The 17,371-nt window shown below is 39.8% G+C and overlaps 1 protein-coding gene across 2 annotated transcripts in view; it reads left to right on the top strand.

Annotated features, from left to right (window-relative positions):
- The window catches only part of LOC125155618 (complement factor H-like), a 116,611-nt gene that overhangs the window by 60,197 nt on the left and 39,043 nt on the right, over nt 1-17,371 (top strand). Inside the window, exons 8-9 of one of the 2 annotated variants that reach the window (XM_047841071.1) lie at nt 11,294-11,488; nt 11,928-12,104. In XM_047841071.1, the coding sequence (XP_047697027.1) occupies nt 11,294-11,488; nt 11,928-12,104 (372 nt within the window). The remainder of the gene's footprint in view (nt 1-11,293; nt 11,489-11,927; nt 12,105-17,371) is intronic. The other variant, XM_047841072.1, reaches the window with a different exon arrangement.

Raw genomic sequence — 17,371 nt, 5'->3', positions numbered from 1 at the left:
GCAAATATACCTCTTTCAAGAGAAGACTGGGTTGTGTCTGTTCCTTCTATACTGACCAATGGAGTGTTAGCCAGTTAAGAACTGTTTTTGGGGCACCTGGCTGGCTCAGTTGGTTGAACATCTGACTTCAGCTCAGGTCATCGCATCAAAGCTTCATGTCGAGCTCTGTGCTGACAGTGCAGAGACTGCTTGGGATTCTCTCTCTTTCACTTTCTCTGTGCCCCTCCTCCACTCATGCTTTCTCTCTCTCTCAAAAATAAATAAATAAACTTAAAAAAAAAGAAACATTTCTTTATCTGTCATCATCTCTTTGAACTCATGAATACAAGCTCTGCTGGCCATAAGAGGCAGGAAATCAAGGGGAGATACCTGGGCATCAAACACAAATACCAGAGCATCAGATGCAAAAACTGGGCAAGAGATGTGTGTATAAGCTCTCTTCTAGCAGATACCAGCACTCTAGAGTGCAGCAAAGACATAGTTGTAGTCTCTGGAGGTCTCTAACAAGGATTAGAGTTGGGCCTTACTTGTCTGTTTAATGAGAAGCCTGCCTCTCAGTCCTCAGGTATGAAGACAGGCTGCTAGGGCTTTCACGGAAAAAGTATATTCTTTATTCTCCTGCCTCTCTGCAGCGCCCTGGGGTGGTAGTCGGTTCAGAACACTTTCTCCGTCTGTTACAGTCCTGGGGGACCCACAGTCATAAGCCGAGCGCACCACCAGAGCCAGGCAATCTAGAGGTAAGTCCTGCCTGACAAACACAGAAGCCAGGGCACCAAAAAAAAGCATAAGCTCCTTTCCTAGAGATACCTTTGACCTAGAGCGAAGCCAAGGAAGATCACAAGGATGGCCTCCAGTGGCCTCTATCCCCAGAGAACACCTAAGTAGGCCCCTAGATGTGTGCCAAGCCACAAGTCTGCTCCTCAAGCCAAAATTTGGGGAAAGGCTGTCAGGCCTCTTTCGTAGAAAAAACTGACATTATAGTTCAGTCTGTATATACAGTGTGCCCTTGCAGTGGTGGCTAGCGCTGAACTTTTTACAGTCCCATGGGAACCATGAATACAAACCCCACGGACCATTAGATCAAAGAATGTCCCCTGGGTGGCACCCACGAAATCCAGTGCACCGGACATAAAAACTGGGGCACCAGATCTTTGTCCAGATTTCCCTCCAGGAGTTACCAGTGCCCTGCAGTGCAGCAGAAGGAGGACCTGAAGATAGTGCCTATTCTGCAAGTTCCCTGTAGAGGATTATGGTTGGCCCTCAGTTGTCTTTTTAATTAGAAGTCTGCCCTCAGGCCACAGCAACAAAGATTAATCAGATTGGCCTTTTCCAGAGAAAGGCGGGTGCTTCAGTCTGTGCACTCTCCTGTGCCTTGGGGGTGGTGGCCTGTTAATCAGTCTTTCTTTATTTGTTACAGTCCTGTAGGACCCATTAGCCACTACAGCCATGTGATCTAGGGGTATCTCCTTGGTGGTGGCTGCAAAATTCAGAGAGTGTCTGAGGAGGGTCTAAGCTCCTTTCCTGGAGATACCAGGGAGCAATTAGCAAATTCTGCCAATGAGGCAAAAGGAGAGCATAAAGATGGTGCCTGCTGGTCTCTGTCTTTGAGGAGAGTTTTTCTAAGCCCCTAGATGTGTTTTACATTAAATGCTTACCCCTCAGAGTGGAGCCTTAAGGTAGGCAAACAAGTCTCTTTCACAGAAAGTCTGGGCACTTTTCAGGTGGCTTCCTCTATGCTGGACCCTGGGGTGGGTGAGTGCCTGTGGACCCTTTAAGAGCTGTTTCTCACTTAGCTGTAGCTTGTGGGTCCTTGTGGACACAAGCCCTGTTGGCTTTCAAAGCTAGATGCTTTGGGGGCTTGTCTGTCAGGTGTAGATATTAAAATTGGGGTGCCAGATGTAAGGCTCAGACACTTCACTCCTCAGGGAGAAGCTTGGGGTTTTGAATTCCCTCCCAATTGTGGGTCATCATGCTGGGGATGAGGTTTAGGGTCAGATCGTATCTCAGTTTCTTCCATTTACTTTGATGTGAGCTTTTTCTCATTTGCCCAGTGTGTAGGAATCACTCAGTTATTTTTTGGAGAGGTTTTTTTTTTTTTTTTTTCCCCACACAAAATTACTCTGTATGTAACTGTAGATTCAGTGTGTCCAAAGGAAGAGGTGTGTTCAGGATCTCCTTCATCTCCATCTTGAACCACTTCCATAAAGGAAATATTTAATCGTGTTTCTAGTTGGCTTATGGAAATGGTAGATCAGGCCAGCTGGATCTGGATCTCACCAAGTTTATTCCAGAAGGGGCCTTATGAAGTTCTTGTGGACAAGATGGGGAAATTGACCAGCTAGATGGTTTATGAGATAGTTTGAAATTTCATTAAGTAAACTTACCCGAGTATCAGATTCAGGACTTTGTTCTCAAGCCTATTCCATTACTCCTTTATGTTATCAGTTAGTTTAGTGATTTAGGGGAAACACAGTACAAATTCACAAGTGGAATTATTCAGGGGGTCATGATAGTGAATCTGCATTAGCACAGATTCATCATTCAAAAAGGATCCTCTGTTAAATCTAATAATGTGACATTTAGTAGTGATAACTATAAGATCCTGGGTATAAGTCAAAGGAATCAGATGTACAAGTATAGACAGATTAGAAAGAATTTTAAAAGTTGGTGAATATTTTAATCAATTTTGAGATCATTTTGAGTCAAAACTATGACAGAACCACCACTACTGTTAATGAGACCACGCCCTGCATCGATAGAAATCTAAGGTAGAATGAGGCTGTTCTAAATTTTGCCCATCCCAGTGCTGATCAGACCATATATGAAATATTATATTTGCTTCAGAGATGATATTCTAAAAGCATAAAACATATTTAAATATGCCCAGATGAAAGAAGAATATGGCAAAGGGATTCAAGCCTGTCATAATAATAATACCTACTTTAACTTTACCCTCTTTGTATACCTCTTGAAAAGAAATCTCAGTGGACTGTTTTATTTAATTAATATCATTTTTTTTTAAATTTTTTTTTCAACGTTTATTTATTTTTGGGACAGAGAGAGACAGAGCATGAACGAGGGAGGGGCAGAGAGAGAGGGAGACACAGAATTGGAAACAGTCTCCAGGCTCTGAGCCATCAGCCCAGAGCCCGACGCGGGGCTCGAACTCACGGACCGCAAGATCGTGACCTGGCTGAAGTCGGACGCTTAACCGACTGCACCACCCAGGTGCCCCTAATTAATATCATTTTTTTAAATTATTATTAACAAGTCAGCTAACATACAGAGTAGTCTTGGCTTCAGGAGTAGATTCCTTTGATACATCACTCACATACAACACCCAATACTCCTCACTTGACAAGTGCCCTCCTCAATGCCCACCACCTATTTTCCCATCCTCCCAACCCCCCACTTCCATCAACCCTCAGGTTGTTCTATGTAAGGGCCTCGTATGATTTGCCTTCCTCTCTGTTTGTATCTTCTTTTTTCCTTCCCTTCCCCGATGGTCACCTGTAAACTTTCTCAAATTCCACGTTTTCCAAATTACCTTCTGATTCCATCCACATTGTTGCAAATGGCAGGATTTCATTCTTTTTCGTCGCCGAGTAGCATTCCATTTTGTAAATATACCATATCTTCATTATCCATTCATCAGTGATGGAAATTTGGGCTCTTTCCATAATTTGACTATTGTTGATAGTGCTGCTATCATGTGGCCCTATGAATCAACCCTCCTGTGTCCTTTGAATAAATTCCTAGTAGTACAAGCACTGGATCATAGGGTAATTCAATTTTTAATTTTTTGAGGAACCTCCACGCTGTTTTCCAGGGTGGTGCACCAATTTGCACACCCACCAACTGGGCAAGAGGGTTCCCCTTTCTCCATATCCTCGCCAACATCTGTTGTTTCCTGAGTTGTTAATTTTAGCCACTCTGGTATGAGGTGGTATCTCAGTGTGGTTTTGATCCATATTTCCCTGATGATGAGCAATGTTGAGCATCTTTTCATGTGTCTGTTTGCCATCTGGATGTCTTCTTTGGAAAACTGTCTATTTGTATCTCCTGCCCGTTTCTTCACTGGATTATTTGTTTTTCAGGTGTTGAGTTTGGTAAGTTCTTTATAGATTTTGAATACTAGCCCTTTATCCAATATGTCATTTGCAAACATCTTTTCCCATTCTGTCGGCTGCCTTTTAGTTTTGTTGACTGTTTCCTTTGCTGTGTAGAAGCTTTTTATCTTGATGAGGTCCCAATAGTTCCGTTTTGCTTTTATTTCTCTTGCCTTTGGAAACATGTCAAGTAAGAAGTTTCTATGGCCAAAGTCAAAGAGGTTGCTGCCTTGTTTTCTCCTGTAGGATTTTGATGGATTCCTGTTTAACACTGACCTAACATTAGCATTTAGGTCCTTCATCCATTTTGAATTTATTTTTGTGTATGTTATAAGAAAGTGGTCCAGTTTCTTTCTTCTGCATGTTGCTGTCCAGGTCTCCCAAGCACCGTTGGCTGAAGAAGCTATCTCTTTTCCATTGGATACCCTTTCCTGCTTTGTCAAAGATTAGTTGGCCATAAATTTGTACGTCCATTTCTGGGTTCTTTTTTCTATTCCACTGGTCTATGCGTCTGTTTTTGTGCCAATACCATACTGTCTTTATGATTACAGCTATGTAATACAGGCTAAAGTCTGGGATTGTGATGCCTCCAGCTTTGGTTTTCTTTTTCCACATTACTTCAGCTATTCAGGATCTTTTGTGGTTCCATACAAATTTTAGGATTATTTCTTCTAGCTCTGTGAAGAATGCTGATGCCATTTAGATTGAGATTGCTAGAATGTGTAGATTATTTTGGGTAATATCAACATTTTAACAGATTTGTTCTTCTAATCCATGAGCATAGAATGTTTTCCATTTCTTTGTGTCTTCTTCAATGTCATTCATCAATTTTCTATAGTTTTCTGCAAACAGATCTTTTACTTCTTTGGTTAAGTTTATTTCTAGGTAATTTATGGTCCTTGGTGCAATTGAGAATGGGATCAATTCCTTTCTGTTGCTTCATTATTGGTGTATAGAAATGCAACAGATTTGTGTACATTGATTTTATATGCTGAAACTTTGCTGAATTCATGTATCAGCTCTACCAGTTTTTCGGTGGGGTGTCTCGGATTTTCCGTGCAGAGTGTCGTGTCATCTGCAAAGAGTGAAAATTTGACTTCTTGTCTGCCAATTTCGATACATTTTATTTTGCATTGTTGTCTGAATGTTGAGGCTAGGAGTTCTAATACCATGTTAACAACAGGGGTGACAGTGGATATCCCTGTCATGTTCCTGATCTCAGGGGCAAAGCTCTCAGTTTTTCCCCATTGTGGATTGTATTAGCTGTGGGCCTTTCATATATGGCTTTTATGATGTTAAGGTATGTTCCTTCTATCCTTACTCTCTTGAGGGTTTTTATTACGAAAGGATGCTGTATTTTGTCCAATGCTTTTTCTGCTTCTATTCACAGGAGCATATGGTTCTTATCTTTTCCTCTGTTAATGTGATGTATGATGTTGATTGATTTGTGAATACTGAACCAGACCTACAGCCCAGGAATGAATCCCAGTTGATTATGATGAATAATTCATTTAATACACTATTGAAATCAATTTGCTAGTATCTTGATAAGAATTTTTGCATCCACGTTCATCGGGGATATTGACCTGTATTTCTGCTTTTCAGTGGGGCCTTTGTCTGCTTTGGGCATCAAGGTAATGCTGACTTCATAGAATGAGTCTGGAAGATTACCTTCCATTTCTATTTTTTGGAACAGCTTGAGATTAGGTCTTAACTCTGTTTAAATGTCTGGTAGAATTCCCATAGGAAGCAGTCTAACCCCGGACTCCTACTTGTTGGGAGATTTTTGATAACCAGTTCAATTTCTTCACTGCTTGTGGGTCTGTTCAAATTTTCTATTTCTTCCCATTTGAATTCTGGTAGTGTGTGAGTGTCTAGGAATTTGTCCACTTCTTCCAGATTGTCCAGTTTGTTGGCATGTAATTTTTCATAATGTTCTTCAATAATTGTTTGTATTTGTGTGGTGTTGGTTGTGATCTCCCCTCCTTCATTCATAATTTTATCTATTTGGGTCCTTTCTCTTTTCTTTTTGAGAAGTCAGGCTACAGGGTTATCGATTTTGTTTATTCTTTCAAAAAATCAACTCTTACATTCTTTAATCCATCCTAATTTTTTTTTTGTTTTTTAAGGGTTTTTTTTTTGGATTGTATACTGTTTATTTCTGCTCTAATCTTTATTATTTCTCTCCTTCTTCTGGCTTTGGGCTTTCATTGCTGCTGCCTTTCTAGTTCCTTTAGGTGTGAGGTTAGGTTGTATATTTAGGACCTTTCTTGCTTCTTGAAATAGGTCTGAACTGCAATGTATTTTCCTCTTAAGACTGCCTTTGTTGCATCCCAAGGGGTGTGAACTGTCATATTTTCATTTTCATTTACCTGCATATATTTTTTAAATTTTTGTTGAATTTCCTGGTTGATCCATTCATTCTTCAGTAGGAGGTCCTTTAACCTTCATGCATTTGGGAGCTTTCCAAATTTTTTCTTGTAGTTGATTTCAAGCTTCATAACATTGTGATCTGAAAATATGCATGGTATGATCTCAGTCCTTTTATATATTCTGTTTTGTGACCGAGTATGTGATCTATTTTGGAGAATATCCAACTGGTCCATCTGGTCCAATGTGTCCTTCAGAGCCATTGTTTCCTTATTGATTTTCTGCCTAGATGATATGTCCATTGCTGTAAGTGGAGTACTAAAGTCCCCTTCAAACATGGTATTATTATCTATACATTTATTTATGTTTGTAATTAAATGATTTATATATTTGGATGCTCTCACATTGGGGACATAGATTTTTACAACTGTTATCTCTTCTTGATGAATAGACCCCTTAATTATGATAAAATGCTATTTTTCATCTCCTATTACAGTCTTTCTTTTAAAATCTGGTTTGTCTGGTCTAAGTATGGCTACTCCGGCTTTATTTTGCCATCCAGTACCATGACACAAGGTTTTCCATCCCCTCACTTTCAATCTGCAGTTGTCCTCAGGACTAAAATGAGTCTCTTGTAGGCAGCATGTAAATGGATCTTTTCTTTTTTTTAACCCATGGTGAAACCCTATGTCTTTTCATTGGAGTATTTAGTCCATTTACATCAGAGTGATTATTGAAAGATACGAATTCAGTATCATTGTGTTACCTGTAGGTTTCGTGCTTGTGGTGATGTCTCTGGTCCTTAGTAGTCTTTGCTGCTTTCCACTCACAGAGTCTCCCTTAGAATCTCCTGCAGGGCTGGTTTAGTGGTCATGAACTCCTTTAGTTTTTTTGTTTTTTTTGTCTGGGAAAGCCTTTATCTCTCCGTCAATTATAATGACAGCCTTGACAGATAATTGATTCTTGGCTGCATATTTTTCCTAACAGCACATTAATGTTTCCTATCCTCCCTCCTGGCCTGCCAAGTTTCAGTGGATAGGTCTGTTATGGCCCTTACATGTCTACCCTGGCTCTCATTTCTTCCTGGAATTTCTTTTCAGGAGAATTCTTCCATCTTATGATTTTGGCTTGGTTTGTCCTTATGTGTTTTAATAGTTTGTTATATGTCCTGCACCTGTGAGAACTACTATATTTGAAAGGGATCATACACTGTCCAGGGCCTGGCACTTCAGGAATTGTATTTGGAGTGTGTTGCATGCCCTCCTTTGTTGTGTATTTGGTTGCTGTAACCCACCAAACAGTCTTCTATAAGGCTCCTCCTTACTTGCAGTGGTGGATAGTTTAGACCCTCCACCAGGGGTGCTTTGATTTTTCATTGAAGTATCCCTAGAAAGATGAGAGGGCAGGGGACCTAATCCCATACAAAGAAAAAAAATGAAAGGTCTGAAAAAAGGACCAAGCAGAGAATCAAAGAAGCTATAAGGCTTAATCCAGAGAGAAAGAAAGGAAAAGAAAGAAGAAGGAGTATAGAAAAACTGTAAAAAATTAAAGTAAAAATGCTAGATTAAACAGACAAACAAAGCAGAAAAATAGAGAAAAGACAAAATATATATAAGAATTGACCAAAAATCAAATCAGAAACTAAGATCCTGATTCTAAAGGAAAAAAAAAGAAGATGGTTGAAAGAAATGATGAGAAAAGACAAGAGATGGAAAGAAAAGAAAATAAAAAAGAAAAGGAAAGACGAAAAGAAAAGAAAAAAGGGCAACAGACTAACATACACAACTGCAGGACAGTTGTCTGTTGGTGTCTGGGACCTACGGCTGTGCTGGTCCGGAGAAGAGGTCATCTGTTTCATTCAGTGTCAGTTCTGCTCCAGTAGATGAGCAGTTTCCGGGCACACAGGGGTGGGGCTTCATGTAAGCAGATCACAACTGTGCTGGGGTCTTTTTCCCTGAAGCCCCACCATGTTGGTGATGGGGAAGAAAATGATGACACCCCAATCTCAACCACACTGTTCAGGCAGGCCTCACACAGTAGCGCAGGCAGGTGGCTTGTCTTGCTCCACAGTTCTCCCACACTTCTAGGTGCTCAGCTGGGATTCAAAACCCGATATAGTAATGGATCCTGCACCATAGGCACTTGGTTCTGGGGTAGTGCCATTCTGCACTGCTAATATGGCTGACGACTGCAGGGTCTTTTGTCTTTGAGGGTGCAATATATCCCACAGTATTCGACGGAGGGGACTGTTCTCTCCTAGTGTGCCCCTGAGATTGCCACTGCTCTCCTCCTCCCCAGGCACATGCACGTGACAGTGGCTTTGGTCCCGAGAATGGCACACACTTTTGAAAACTCTGGTCTTCAGCTCCTTTGGCTGTTTTCAAAGTAGAGACTGGCACTCTCCATATTTCTTATTCCCCAGTCCACGATCTGGAGGTTTTTCTCTTGTCCTAACTTGCGTTAGGGCAATCCACAGCTTCTCTTTCTCTCCCTTTTTCCTCTCTACGGATCCCTGCCTTCCACGCCCATGCTGTTTTATCTCCCCCAGTTTGCATACAAGCACCTCTGTCCCACCAAGCTGTCTCCCTCCACCTGTGCAGATTTTTCTGTCACTCCGCAGATAGATTTCCAAGTGTTCTGACCCCGATACAGCTGTGTTTCCGGGATGAGGGAAATCCTCGAACCCTTACTTCTCCACCATCTTAACTTCTAATTGATATCATTTGAAACACTAGAATAACCACTGCTGTTCTGAGATCAGACCCCCAGGGTTCAAATCTCTCCTTTACAATTTTATGGGTAATTTAACTGAGTACTTTAAGACTCAATTCTTGCAAATCCAAAGAGTGAAGCTTGCCCAAGATTATTAAATGACACACATCTTGATGTCTCATGATGAAATTCATCCAAGGATAAAGAGAAAATAATCTAAATCTTCAAAGAGTCATGGGGGGAAAATACTACACTGTTACTCAAAAGGAAAAAAACTAAATGAGCTTTTTAGTCTCAACCTTGGAAGCTTCAAAAATGTGGAGGGAAAAATCTATCCATGAGAGACATGGGCTGTAGGCCAAAAATCTATATCTAGAGAAGGTATCATATACAAATTTTTGTTAAAGAAAAACATCAGTATATACAAGGATTCAAAGGGTATTATCCACATAACAAGTCAGCTTAAACTACTAGAAACTTTCTCTAATCAAACAAGATGAAAATGGATCAGTGTACTTAAAAAAGATGAAGATGATAATACTCGGTATGCGTGTGTGTATGTGTGTGTGTTTTGGAACTTGGGTTCATGTGTTGTACAAGTTAATAGAGTAATTTTATGGGTAATTTTATGGGAAAAACCCAATACTGGTCTGGTATTAAAGTCCTAAATTAGCTCTATGTCATCAAATGAAAAGGGGAAACTTTTCTGGAAAATATTATACCTAAATGTGTTGTAACAACATAACACTTAAACATATGTCAAAAATATTCCGTATATAAGAATATCTCAGTAAAATGCAATTATATTATACCTCAATTAAAATATGACATTTTGGTGTTTAAAAAGAATTGAACTATGGTTGCATTAAATGTTCACTTTTATTCAAAAAATATATATATTGGGGACATAAATGACATATTGTCTAAACACTTGATATATATGATATATATCATTATAGTATGACATACTGTGTGTGATAGTTTTAAACACTTCATCTATATGACAAGTGTCATATATATTGTGAAATATATATGACATCTTTAACACACCTCATATATATGATATGATATATGTCATATGTATTACGACATATGTATGACATAATTTAAAACCATTCCTTCTCCAATGAAAATTAGAATTAACAATATGGTGCCTGGGTGGCTTACTTGTTAAGCATCTGACTTCGGCTCAGGTCATTATCTCACAGTTGGTGAGTTCGAGTTCCACGTCAGGTGAGCTCGTTGCCCCACTTTGGGTGAGCCAGTGCCCTGCTTCAGGTAAAACCATGAGCCCCAGGTGAGCCCAGCTTCTCTCTCTCTCTCTCTCTCTCTCTCTCTCTCTCTTTTACTCTCTCTGCTCTTCACTCACTTGTGCCGCCTCTCTCTCTAAAACAAAATTTAAAAAAATAACATTCAAATGTTTTCCACAATCTTAAGTATTTGGATATTGACAAATAGTCCTTGTTTATTTCTCTGATTAAATGAAGAAGAGAACTGTCCTCAATGATTGGTTTGAGGGGTTAAGACGAATGTAATTTTTCTGTATAATGTGATGAATGGAAAATTTTTGTGTTTCTCTATATGTCTTACATTATTTTCATTAAACAGAAAAATAAATTAATGAATGTTAATCTAAAAAAAAATCTATCTTCCTACATTGAGTTGTTCTGAGAAGAAAAGATAGGGCTCTGATTTCTGATGAGAACAGAAAAGAAAATAAAAAGTTGGATGACCTGAGAAATAAAATCAATACCTTCATCTCTCAACCAAGTTCCTCATTTAATCAACCATGCTGAGGATACACATACTCAAGGAGGATCCTTTAAAAAGATCTATCAAGTTTTATTCTTTGATCTTCATACAATTTTATATCTCATAAGTCCCACAAGATACAATGTTAACTTGATTAGCAATGACTTCATCACATATTCCAGTAATCCATATTTCCAACACTTCTTGTCCTAGAAAACCTGATGCAATGAGTGAAATTATGCTAATAAGAGGGTAAATTTACCAATGAAACAATTAATTTCTAATATGATTTTTTTCTTGAGATAAAAGATTATTTATACTGTTGTTTGTTTTTGTTTTTTTATTGCAAGAGAAACGTTGTGATTTTCCAGAAATAAAACACGGACTACTACACAATGAATATAACTATAGACGAGACTTTCCAGTATCTGTAGGAAAAAAATATTACTATTCCTGTGACCACAATTTCATGACAGATAAAAAACAGCACGGGGGATATATTCATTGCACACAAGAAGGATGGTCACCAGCAGTACCGTGCCGCAGTAAGTCAACCTTGTTATGATTGTGTATGTGTAAATATTTCAAAGAGTGGTGTGGGAAGACACATAAGTGAGTACAGTTAAGCCTAATATGACAAAAAGAAGGCCAAGGGATGAGTTTTATGAGCAAAACGACCAATGTAAGTTTTTCCTTCTATGAGGAGCTCTTCATAAAAATCACCTGAGAACTAAAAATCGAGGCTTACGAAAATACCTATGTCATTTCCAAATATCTTCATTATAAAAACTGAAGATAAATAATTTAAATACTGATTTTCTTCTTTTGAAACGTTTGGAAGTAGCTTTAGTCTGTCTTAAGTTACAGGTTATTTTTGGATACTTATGCATGAAAATTTAAATTTTGGACAAATAATTTTTAATTTGCTATTATCATTGAATCTAGGGTTTGACAAATTTGGTTTACTATTTTTATGATTATTAGGACAATGTATTTTTAATTATTTGATAAATGGAGAATATCCATATCCAGCAAAAATGTATTTCCAAGGTGACTCTGTAAGTGTTAACTGCTATGCTGGCTACAGTCTTCAAAATGAGCAGACTGTAATGACCTGTACAGAAGATGGCTGGGTGCCTGCTCCCGAATGCCTTCCTCCTGGTAAGTACATGGTCACTAGTCAGAAAACAGTAAAAGAACTACAAAGAAGGAACGTGTAAAGTCGGGTGACACCAGCAAGAGAACGAGGGGGATGTGGCAGAGAAGGAGGAAACTAGGCCTGCCTCATCCCATGAGGATAACTATCAAATCATCCTAAATCAACCTGAAGACTGGCAGAACAAATTGTGCAACCAATCATAGAGAACAGTCCACATCAGAGAGGTAAGATGTACAGAGATTCAGTTTTCCCTCCCAAACTGAGGAGAAATGGACTGTACCACTGAGGTAGGAAAGGAGTAGTGGTCACAGAGAAGGGTGAGAGACAGTCTGACACACAGAGGAGCCAACAGGTAAAACGAATCCCCAAACCAACTGGCTTGGAAAGTGAAAGGGGCCAAATGTTGTGAGTTCCTGCAACCAGTGGGGCTTAAAGCCTAGGGTTTTAAAGGTCAGTGTACTAAGTTCTGAGAGAGTTCAAAGGGCGTTGGGGCTGTTCTTGGAAAAAAGGCAAGCAAAGAGCCTGTGGACATACAGCATGGTAACAGCAATCTGAAGAGCACTTGGAGCACACAGTGGGGAGATTATTTGCTCACCTGGGAGCATGTTGCAGAAAGGCAGCATTCACAGAGACCCACAGGAGTTGACAGGTGCCATGTCCCTCCCCTACCCATTAGCATAAACACAGGGTCAACTGTGGGAATCTGCACAGGGCCCACACTTGCTATCTAACTTCTTACACCAAGCTCCACTTGCCCATGCTCCAATGGAACCATCCTTCCCAGTTACACTTGCCTCAGTCCCACAGCAGGTAGCCCCAATCCCAAAACACCAGACCAAATCCCTGCCCACACCTCATCTCCCAACCTGGGGATTTTGGAAGCCTTGATTCCAGCAGCAGTGGTGAGAAGTCTCATGTCACAAGCAGACCAGAGTGCACCAAGTTAAAGCTCCCCACATTCAAGCCAGAGACCAACCACTGCCAACAAAGAGGCAAAGAGAGCCTCTGTAGATGAGGGGCATGAAGCACAAAGCGATCAGGACACAAGAGCAGTGTGAACACAGCACACATTGGAGACACTCCCTGAAGTGCCAGGCCCTGGGGAACAGGGATCACAACACCTCAGGGCACGACAGAACCTCTTTTTCATAAGGCCATTACCCCAAAAATGGGAGAGGTAACTGAATTTCCTACACGCAGAAATGGGCACAGAAACTTAAATGAGAAAACAGAAGAATTTGTCCCAAGTGAAAGAGCAGTACAAGGCCAATGCCGGAGCTCTAAGTGAAACAGATATAAGTAACATGCTTAATAGAGAATTTAACATAATAAGTATAATGATACTCACTGGACTTGAGAAAAATTCGAAGATATGAGTAAGACCCTAATACAGAGATAAGGAATAACATAGCAGAAAGAAAGGATTCAATAAACAAAATTAGAAACACACTTGATGGAATGAACAGCATAGTGGAAGAAAAAGAGGCATTAATTAATGACTTAGAAGACATAGTAATGAAAAGTAATCAAGCTGAACAGAAGGGAGAAAAAAGAATTATGCAAAGGAGGATCGATTTAGGGAAGTCGGTGACGCCATCAAACATAACAACATTTTTATTAGAGGTGTCCCAGAAGAAGAAGAAAGGAAAAAGGGACCAGAAAATTGATTTGAAGAATAGCAGAAAAGTTCCCTAATCTGGAAGGAGGAAACAGATATCCAGATACACGAGGAGGCACAAAGAATCCCCAACAAAATAAACAAAAGCAAACCCACACAAGATACATGGTAACTAAACTGGCAGAACATAACAATATAGAAAACGTTGTAAAAACAGCAAGAGAAAAAAAAAGACAGTCACATACAAGGAAAAACCCATACGGCAACTAAGGCAGTTTTCAGCACAAACTTTCCAGGCCAGAAGGAAGTGGCATGATATATTCAAAGTGATGAATGGGAAACATACTCTATCCAGTCAAGAATACTCTACCCAGCAAAGCCATTATTCAAAATAGAAGGAGAGATAAAGAGTTTCCCAGGCAAATAAAAACCAATGCAGGTCAAGACCATTAAATCAGCCTTGCAAGAAATATTAAAGGCGAATCGGAGTAGAAAGGAGAGACCAAAAGTGTCAGTAGAAAGGTAGGAAACACAAAAGCAGTAAAAATGAATATTTCTGTAAATAAAATTCCTGTCAAGGAACTCACAAAATAAACGGATGTAAAATATGACACCATATGCCTGAGGAAGAGAGAAGTACAGTTTGGGTTCAGGGGCGCCTGGGTGGCGCAGTCGGTTAAGCGTCCGACTTCAGCCAGGTCACGATCTCACAGTCTGTGAGTTCGAGCCCCGCGTCAGGCTCTGGGCTGATGGCTCAGAGCCTGGAGCCTGTTTCAGATTCTGTGTCTCCCTCTCTCTCTGCCCCTCCCCCGTTCATGCTCTGTCTCTCTCTGTCCCAAAAATAAATAAACGTTGAAAAAAAAAATTAAAAAAAAAAAAAAGTTTGGGTTCAAAGTTAAATGACCACCAACTTAATACAGACTGCTATATGCAACACATGTTATATACAAACCTAATGATGACCACAAAGCAAAACCACAATAAATATGCAAGGAATAAAGATAAAGGTATCCAATATATCATTAAAAAAATCATCTAACCATGAAAGAAAGACAAGAAATGATCAGAGAAAATCTTCAGGAACAACCCTAAATCAGGCAATAAAATAGCAATAAATGCATATCTATAAAAAAATGCTTTGAATGTAAATATACTATATGCTCCAATGAAAAGACACAGGGTGACAGAATGAATAAAACAAGACCCATCTCTTTCCTGCCTACAAAAAAAAAAAACCCTCATTTTAGAGCAAAACACACCTGCAGATTGAAAGTGAAGGGACGTAGGATATATTGTGCAAATGGATGTCAAAAGAAAGCAGGAGTACCAATAATTATATTGGACAAAGTAGACTTTGAAACAAAGCATGTAATAAGAGACAAAGAAGGACACTGTATAATAATAAAGGGGACAATCCAACAATAAGAGGTAACGATTGTGAATATTTATGTACCCAACATGTGAGCTCCTCAATACATGAATGTTAATAACAAATAGCAAAGAATGACTCAATCATAATAAACAATAGTAGGGGATTTTAACACACCAATTACATTAATGGACAAGATCGTCTAAGCCAAAAATCAACAAGGAAACAATGCCTTTAGACACACTGGAACAGATATATTTAACAGATATATTCAGAACATTCCATCTTAAAACAGCCAAATATACATGCTTTTCAAGTGTACATGGAACATTCTGCAGAATAAAACACATATTAGGCCACAAAACAAGTGTCAACAAATTGAAAAAGATCTAAATCACACCATGCAACACATCTGAACACAATGCAATGAAACTAGGAGTCAGCCACAAGAAAAAAATGTGAAGATCACAAATAGATGGAAGTTAAATAACATGCTAACAATGAATGGGTCAACCAGAAAATAAAAGAAAAAAACAAAAAGGTACATGGAAACTAGTGAAAATGAAAACACAACTGTTCAAAACCTGTGGGATGCAGCAAAACCGATTCTAAGAGGGACGTTTATAGCAATACACATCTACTGAAGAAGCAAGAAAAAAAAATCTAATAAACAACCTAACCTGATGACTAAGGAAGTTAGAAAAACAACAAACAAAAACCCAAAAAGCAGAAGGAAGGAAATAAAAAGGATTAGAGCATGTATCCGGTTTGAGCAATTCCCTGGCTGTCATTTCTTCCTGGAATTTCTTTTCAGGAGAATTTCGTTTCATCATTTTGGCCTGGTTTCTGTATTTTATGTGTTTTAATAGTTTGTTTTATGTCCTGCACCTTGAGAACTACTATATTAAAAAGGAGTCCTACACTGTCCAGGGCCTGAGACTTCAGGAAGTGTTTTTGGAGTGTGTTGCATGCACTGTGTTGTTGTTGCGTATTTGGCTGCACTATCCCACTAGCCAGGTCTTCCTTACTCTTGGTGGTGGATTATTTAGACACCATCTTAGACATTCCACCATTTAGACATTCCACCAGGTCTTTTATTTGTTCATTGAAGCAACTGTGGAAAGAAGGAAAAAGACCAGGACCTGATCCCATACAAAGAGAAAAATGGAAGAGGCAAAAAAAAAAAAAAAAAGACCAAGCAGAGAATCAAAGAAGCTATAGGGCTTAATCCAGAAAGAGAGAAAGGCAAATAAAGAAGAAGGAGATATAAAAAAGGTGTAAAAGAATAGAATTAAAATGCCTGATTACACAGACAAACGAAGCAGAGAAAAAAAAGATATATAGAAATATACAGAGAGAGAGAGAGAGATGAATTGACCAAAAATCAGGAACGCCTGGGTGGTTCAGTCGGTTGAGCGTCCAATGTCAACTCAGGTCATGATCTCATGGTTTGTGAGTTCGAGCCCCACATCGGGCTCTGTGCTGATAGCTCAGAGCCTGGAGCCTGCTTCAGATTCTGCATCTCCCTCTCCCTCTGCCCCTCCACTGCTCATGCTCAGTCTCTCTCACTCTCAAAAAGAAACATTAAAAAAAAATTTAAATCAGAGAATATGAGCTTGACTCCAAAGGAAAAAAAAAGGTTAGAAAGAAAAACAAAGAAAAGGGCAACAAAGTAGCATACAAAACCACAGGACAGTAGTCTGTTGATACCTGGGACCATCTCTGCTGGTCTGGAGGAGAGGTTGTCTGGTTCATCCAGTGTGAGTCCTGCTCCAGTAGATAAGCAGTTGCCAGGCACAGCAGGGTAGGGTTTCCTGTCACCAGGCCCTGCCTCCATTAGGAGCCACTGTCCTGTTCCTTGTAGACCCACCACGTTGGCAATGGGGAGAAAAATGGCGATACCCCAGTCTCTCCTCCCTGGACTGTGTTTCTCAAACCTTGCTGTTCAGGGGCGCCTGGGTGGCTCAGTCGGTTGAGCGTCCGACTTCGGCTCAGGTCATGATCTTGCAGTCCGTGAGTTCGAGCCCCACGTCGGGCTCTGTGCTGACAGCTCAGAGCCTGGAGCCTGTTTCGGATTCTGTGTCTCCATCTCTCTCTGAACCTCCCCCGTTCATGCTCTCTCTCTCTGTCTCAAAAATCAATCAAGGTTAAAAAAATTAAAAAACAAAACAAAACAAAACCTTGCTGTTCAGGCACCCCTCACAGAGTAGCACAGGCAGGTAGTTTGCTCTGCTCCACAGTTCTCCTGTGCCTCCTAGGTGCTAGGCTGAGATTCAAAACCC

Source organism: Prionailurus viverrinus, chromosome F1, assembly GCF_022837055.1.
Source record: "Prionailurus viverrinus isolate Anna chromosome F1, UM_Priviv_1.0, whole genome shotgun sequence".
NCBI classification, from domain to species: domain Eukaryota; kingdom Metazoa; phylum Chordata; class Mammalia; order Carnivora; family Felidae; genus Prionailurus; species Prionailurus viverrinus.
This window is presented reverse-complemented; position numbering and strand designations above follow the sequence as displayed.